The 7,951-nt window shown below is 34.4% G+C and overlaps 1 protein-coding gene across 1 annotated transcript in view; it reads left to right on the forward strand.

Moving 5' to 3' along the window:
- The window catches only part of PTGFR (prostaglandin F receptor), a 49,970-nt gene extending 43,313 nt beyond the window's left edge, over positions 1-6,657 (forward strand). Inside the window, exon 3 of the mRNA XM_003892103.5 lies at positions 2,757-6,657. Within this exon, the coding sequence (XP_003892152.2) occupies positions 2,757-3,038 (282 nt within the window). The 3' untranslated portion in view covers positions 3,039-6,657. The remainder of the gene's footprint in view (positions 1-2,756) is intronic.
- Positions 6,658-7,951: the final 1,294 nt, after the last annotated feature.

Genomic DNA, 7,951 nt, shown 5'->3' on the forward strand with positions numbered 1-7,951 from the left:
TATAAATATGCAAAGGAATGGAAGCATAATTATTGAATTTACCATTGCTTTGAATAGTAAACAGCCACAGAGCCTGACTCTGGCCAACACATGTGCAGACATGGGGGAGAGATGATGGGATAACATCCAGAATAAAACCTTAGCAAACATAGGCTCTATTATCTATGAATAAAGTAGCCTGGCATATTCATTAACTTTAGTGACCTTAACAGTTGATAGAATTGTTTTAGGTGGCCCAAATGAATGGAGATCCATTGTATTACCAACTATTTTGTTCTTTGCAACCTGGCAATAAACATATACTCTCCTTCCTCCATGCTTCTTTGACCTCATTATTTCTCTTATGTTAGTGTCCAGTGTTTTACAGTCATCAGGTGAATTGACTAATTTTTTCATAGAATATTCAAATACTTTGTCCTCTCTACTTCTCAGAACTCTAATCATCAACAAAGATATACAACTGTAATGTGCCAAGGTTCGCAGGAAGATATTTTGGAAAATAACCCATATTCCTTTAGTTCCATGTACTGGGTAGCTCTTGGAAACTCTATGAAAGGCTGTGTGTATGATGAGACTCTCTACATAAGTGTCTGGAATACAAGTGCAGGTGGGCTAGACAGATAATAATGTTCTCAAGGCTTGTCAGGAGGCTGTTGCCAGAGACCAGAGAAAACGGCTTCCGACTGCTTTTGATGAACCAGCTTGCAGACATCCTTGTTCTGACCCGGGTTCCCTCATGTCCCTTGCCAGTCTTATCAGGGCTTCAGTTTTCCGGAGATTCTGTGGTAACTTCAGTGCTGCTCTACTCACATCCACAGAGATGTACACAAATAATCCACATCAGTTTTGATTCTTTAGTAAAATAGTATATTTCCACACATTTCTTAGGAAAAAACATGATTTATAAAAGTAATGCATGATCTATGTAGAAAATTAGTGAATTTGAGACAAACAAAACGAGGAAATCAAAAGTCTCTGTAGTTCTGCTGTCTAGAGTTAACCAATGAAAACAATGACATACGCGCTAGGCTTTTATCTGTGCACAAAATTACATATTTGAGTTTTTTTCAAAAATGGAACCACATAATCAATACAGTTTGGCAGTTTGCTTTTTAAAAAGTTAACACCGAATCACAAACATTAAAGTCTGCCTAAATCTCAATTATGTGAAAGTACTATAATTTATCTTCTGTTGGATACTTAGGTGGTCCTGAATTATCAATATTATGAATATATTTGTTATTATTAATATACTAATGATAAATGATATTTCTTTTACAGAAATACTCTCCCCACATTTATTGGTGGCTAAATAATTAGTGCTTCTTCCAAGTCAGGCTGTGGAGTAACCCCTATCCAAGGCTGGGGTTGGGCGTTAAAGGTGGGGAGAGAGTAATGATGAGTGCTGGGCAGTGCCCCACTGTTCTGGGGAGAAACCTGGGCACTGGGACCCCTCAGAAGAGGACTCCATGCCTTTCCATATCTGGTGACTACACTGCTGTTTATAGGGGAGAGAGGAGAATCAGAGAAGTGTGCACCATGTAACTCAAAACAAAAGGAGTTATACAAACAAAAGCTCAGAAGGGCATGGTGCATCTGGGACAGATGAGACCTTCACAGTGGTTGTATCATAGGGAATTTGCAGGGGAGATGAGAATATAGAAGTAGACTTCAGATGCATCATCAAGAAGCTAGCTGAGGAGTTTGTACTTTATTGTGTAGACAAAGAAGGTTTTGATAAAGATCTTCAACCATTGGTATCATTGGGTCAAATTAAGATGTACATTTCTTTCTAGTAATGGATCTTGATTTTCTTTTTACTTGTGTTTTGGTCTTTGTTACATCATCTTTTAATGGTGGCAAATTGACCCAAATTTCACTTTTCAGTTTTACCCTTTGTTTATTTATTTCTTATTTGTTTGTATATCCAAGATGTTTTCAAAGTCACCTTATATGTTCCACAACTGTTTGTTTGGAAGTCAAAGCTGGGACCAGTGATTTGCTTAGTTCTAACATGTAGCTGGGACAATTTTATAGAACTGATTCCATGAAATGATCTCTTCAAAATCATGGGTGGTCAGGAAATGGACACATGAAACCACGAAATACATTGGTACTGTTAAGTCACAATGGTAGTGTAGAGAGAAACTCCTTTCCTCAAAGTCCTTAGAAAATTCCATTGCATACTTTCTGAAATGTTTTAGCCAAGTTAAGGCTAGGGCAAAGAGATGTAGAAAAAGAAATATAAAATTGAGGAGAGTGGTATCCTTGTAGTTAACAAGCAGAAAATCTAAAAGTAACATTCATCATATACCATTTACAAATTAATATCAGATGGTCTAAATTCATTTTGTAAAACTATTTGTTAGCTTATCTATAATTTATTTATTTAAAAATACTTCATTGAAATAAAACAGATGTGTGTTGGCTTTGCATTTACTATTCTCAGAAGTATGAGAAGGCCAGTTACTGATATCAATGTTTGTCCTCCCTTAGGTGATTCTGTTTATGCATATTTGACTTTCTATAGAAGTTATCAATTTTGTAGTTCTAATGTCAATTTGAATTCAAATGATTCAATTGTCTCCATGAGTGTTTCTGCTATCATTCATTTCTTTCTATCAGTATTTTGCACAATAGCATCACTCTGTGGAAAGTGAAATGAATGTCATCCAGCATAGCTAGTTAAGTTTTAAAAAATTATAGGATTGAAAAAAGGCTGCATCAACTAATTTCCCCGTTTTCTTCTTTTCCAGGTGACAATGGCCAACATTGGAATAAATGGAAATCATTCTCTGGAAACCTGTGAAACAACACTTTTTGCTCTCCGAATGGCAACATGGAATCAGATCTTAGATCCTTGGGTATATATTCTTCTACGGAAGGCTGTCCTTAAGAATCTCTACAAGTTTGCCAGTCGATGCTGTGGAGTGCATGTCATCAGCTTACATATTTGGGAGCTTAGCTCCATTAAAAATTCCTTAAAAGTTGCTGCTATTTCTGAGTCACCAGTTGCAGAGAAATCAGCAAGCACCTAATTTAATAGGACAGTAAGTCAGTGTAGGGCTAGAACAAAATTAAGACATGTTTGGCAATATTTCAGTTAGTTAAATACCTGTAGCCTAACTGGAAAATTCAGACCTCATCATGTAGTTTGAAAATACTTTTGTCAGATTCAGGTTTTGAAATTTGTCAAATAAACAGTATAATTGTACATTTTTCACTTGTTTTTGCCAATGGGAGGTAGACACAATGAAATAATGCCATGGGAGTCACACTGAAAGCAATTTTGAGCTTTATCTGTCTTATTTATGCTTTGAGTGAATCATCTGTTGAGGTCTAATGACTTTATTTGGCCTGTTTGCCAGAGAACATCTTATTGTGGCCTGCATAGTGAAATGGTTATTTTGAGATCACTGCTCTGTAGCTAATCCTTATAAATTAGGCTCAATAAAATAAAGCACTCTTATTTTTTGATCTGGCCTATTTTGCCCGTCATTATGTAGCCTTAATTAATACATGCATGGTCATGACACCCGGAAGTCATGACGGTTTATTGTAACAACCTTTGCATATTCCAGGTCTGGCAGACAGGTTGCCTGATCTTGCAATCCTATCTAGAATGGGCCCATTCTTGTCATATTTGACAAATAGGATTACTTACATTTATTATTATGAAGGTCGATTGTTGTTGGAAGTGTTTTTTGATGTCACAGATTAGCGATTTTCAAATAATCATTTTTTTCTCTGAAAATTTTGCGCATGATTGCGCAATAAATAATTTTTAGAGAAACAAAGGCTCTATCTCAGCACACTGATGGACAACTAGAATTACAGCAGTTTCAAAACTCTACCACGGATAATGCAAACAAACAGAAGCTACATGTCAGTGATAGGTGCAAAGAATATTGGCAAAAGGTGCTTTACTTTGAGCCATTATTTGTGTCAGAGAACAAAAGAAACATAATCAATATACAATATTCAAAGACTATCTGCCGCTAGTATGTTTCTTCTTTACACACATATACACACAGACATCAGAAAATTCTGTTGATAGCAGGTTCATTAAATTTGTAAGATGGCATATTCTAAAGCCTGTGCTACCAGTACTAAGAGAGGAAGAATGACAATTTGCCAAGTACTTGGGGATTATTATAACGATTAACTAGGCGATCAAGAGATAATCTCTCTCCAAATTTTCCAGTAATAATTGAGACTTTTTCTTTGCTTGTTTGTGTAATTCAACCAAAAGAATTTCAGTACTCTTTCAAATTGTCCTAGGTCTATCAGAAATAAGGGTAGGTAGTCCTGCTTTATAATAGGAAAATGCATTTCTGTATAAGAGTTCTTTGCTTTCATTAACTTGGATTCATTTAAAAATTAATCTTCTCTGTTAGGCTGATTTCAGATTCTCTAGGAAATCTGTGTAATTCAATGAGACTTAAATTATTATGCTCATAAATATCTGCTTTTGATTGGTAATTTACATTGGAAGTCATGTTAATTTTTAGTGATTTCTTTGTAAATTCCCATAAGTAAATTAAAAGGAATTAAGCAAATAGCCTCACTGAAGATTTAAAGGCAATACTTTTCCAGTAAGTTTAAAGAAGAGAAACACAAACATATTGGCACATGATATTCTGATTTTAAGGCCAGTAAATAATTAATAACACAAATTTAGGTTATTCTCATTTATAGAGCACATAGTACATGCTCGGTAAATACTTGCCAGGTTGAACTACAGACAAGAACCTCTTGGTGCAAAATGAACACAGAATTGCAAAGTTTTGTGCAGTTTTAATTTAAACTGATGGTTATAGATTTTTGTAGTATATATGAGTGTATGTATGTATATACACAAATGAATATGTGTGTGATATGTATTTCTATAGTGCATATACTTTTTAAAAAGCTGCTGCAATTAGTGACTATTACATTACATAAATGCTCTCATTTGTTTCAAGAAATCTTAAAGCCCAGAAGACCTTTCAGATGGTTTATTTGCTTTCAGAGGAGAATTTATTTCATACAGTTACTTAAGAGTGTTGATATCTTGTGAACAGAGACATAAGGAACCATTCTCCATCCTTCCTCATCATGCTAGGTACAATGCTTCCATGAATATTTCCATGTATTTTGACTGGGGAGAGGCATGGAGAAGGAACTCTCATTTAGGGGCTCCAGGCTCCTTCTCCTTGAGGCTTCTAAACAAATGGCAGAATTCTTGCTGTAGTGCCATGATGTCACCCTGGCCATGTGTACTGACTTGGGGAGATCTTGCAACATGACCATGTGTGAGAATGTATGAGCATGTAAGACTTTGAGGAGTGAGAGAGAAGTGTACATATCACAGGAGGGTTATCTATGTTATCTGAGCATAGGTTTGGGTAACCAAATTGGTCTTAAAAATGATGTTAAACCCAAGAAGTAGACATCAAAAATTAAAAAAAAATATGTTTTCATTGTTTTAAGTTTTTCTTCTGAGTAAAACAAAATTAAAGAAAACAAATGCAACAATGTGCACACCTGACTTCAGAGTTTTATTTCTGTTATTATATGTGTTGCATGTAGCTTGGCAATTTACTGTATAATGTATAATAGACTGGAATATCTACCAATACCTTTCATATAAATGTTCAAAGTAGAAGTATATTTGTTCAGGTTTCTGGAAATAAATTGTAAAATAAATAGTACAAATAGTTTCAATAAATTTACCAATTTGAGTGTTTTCAGCTCTATTTCAAAACTCATAACTGATCTTCAGAGTTACTGAATTTCCTTTTGAACTGGGTAAGGCATTATCCAAGCAACTTCACATACTATTTAAACATGATTTCTGGGTAATTATATTATTCTGGACAAATAACCTAAACATGTCAGGATTTTTACAAGTGTTAGTGAATTTTTCTAAAAAGATGAGACAAAAGCAAAATCATCACACATAAGTTTTTATTACTATGAATACAAAGATAGATAATGCTGATTTACAATTAGCTATGGGTGTATCCAAAACAGCAGACATTTTACTGATGGGTTTAACTAGGTGATAGAAATGTGTGCTTAATTTTTTTTCCTAGAGGCAGAAAGTTGCTTCTAATTATCTATATAGCTAAAATGAAAAATACCTGAAAGTTAATACACACTTATGTAGATATATTTGTGTTATGTGATAAATGTTTCTTTCTTGCACACTTTTGGACTTGAGAAATCTGCTTTTGTTTCGTGCCTACTCTGAGTTTAGAACCCAAATAAGAGCACTTGTTAAATATAGAGTGAACTTTTTGTTAAAACTCTTGCTAGCTACACCTGTATACCATCATTGCTCCAAATTAAATAACTGTTTTGGGTCAGAATATAAATGCTGGAAATATACATTTTATTACTTCTTAATCTAGGTGTCAAAGATTTTACCACCTGGTAAATAATGTTGGACTTCAACTTGTTACTGGCACATTTTAATAGTAGATGAAACGTGTTTTTCTTTGTTGTGTGAATAAATGTATGTTGTGCTCTTTATACTTGTTGGATTGTATAGAGATTAAATAGTGATATGTATATATTGTTGTTTGCTTTGGTATGCAATTCATGTAATTTCAGTGCTTTGACTAGCTTAAAACTTCAAATAAGTAATTTTATAATAAAGTTGGACTAATGTTTTTCAAGAGTGATTATTTTTAGGAGGGCCATATAAAACTTGAAACGCTTGAACCTAAGCTCCCGTTTTATCTGCTACTGGATGGGAAGAATTTCAACTTGTTTTCCATTTACTACCTTTTGCTCTCCCACCCTACCCACTCTTCTGTGATATCTTCACTCTTTTACCTGTGTCTCAACTTACCTAGGCAAGTCATAATTTAGATATAAATCTGATTATTTCCCAAACCTCCAGGTTTAGGTATATCATTCAGAAAAGCCTAGATATGTCTGTAATAAGAAACAACCTCCAAATTACAGCGCCATAAATCTCACAAAAGTTTATATCTCACTTATGGCTCCTGTCCACTCTGAAGGGGAGCTCTGCTGCCATAATCACTCAGAGAACTCAGGTGACAAAACAGCCACCATTATATGTGGCTGTTCCTCATGCAACAGAGCATGGTGAATCACACACAGGCTGTTAAAATTTCCATCTGGAGGCAACACACATTTGCATACACTTCTCCAGCTAACATAAATAATGTGGCTTTACTAACTTCCCAGGGGGCAACTAAGTGCAATACTATGATATGTTAGGAGGAAAACAGAAACTAATTTGTAGACAGCACTAATGATTTCATTGTCTTCCTAATAGCATTTAAACAGAAACCATTTTTAAAAGTTGTGTTTAACATTTAGGAACATCATGGCATAAAAACATTTGGGACTCACTCTTTGTAAGTACTGACAAGCATGGTCTTGTAATCTGTAAAGATAAGGTAGAATAAATGAACTAAAAGAAATTTTAGATGACTAAAAGGACAATATAATAGAAAGAGGGAAATCTTGGTTCTTAAAAATTCAGACAATTGAAACATTTCTGTACAATACCAAGCATTGTTGCAGTATTGTCTGAAATGGATGCTTTTCTAATAAAAGAAAATGACTAAAACATATTTTGCCTTTGCACTTTTAATTTCCCTATAATAGCATATATTTACCTTGATATAAAGGCAATTCACTGAGTTCTATCAAATTATTGGAAAACTTGAAGTATAATGACACTAGAACAAGATAAAAATGTAAATTTCTTTTCTTTTTCTCCAAGTGGGAACACTGCCTTCATTTTGAACTCAAACATGACAGTACATGAAGTAAGTCAGAAACTTGGTAAAATTAAATCATAGCAATCTTGAGATGTAGGTTCATATAAACCAAATGTTCTGTTCTAAGCCTCAACTGAAAGTTATTGCACAGAATTTTTGGCAGAGCTGTTTTTCTGCCCTGCATAAATATCAACTGAAAGCAATATGAT

This window comes from Papio anubis, chromosome 1, assembly GCF_008728515.1.
Source record: "Papio anubis isolate 15944 chromosome 1, Panubis1.0, whole genome shotgun sequence".
Classification (NCBI taxonomy): Eukaryota; Metazoa; Chordata; class Mammalia; order Primates; family Cercopithecidae; genus Papio; species Papio anubis.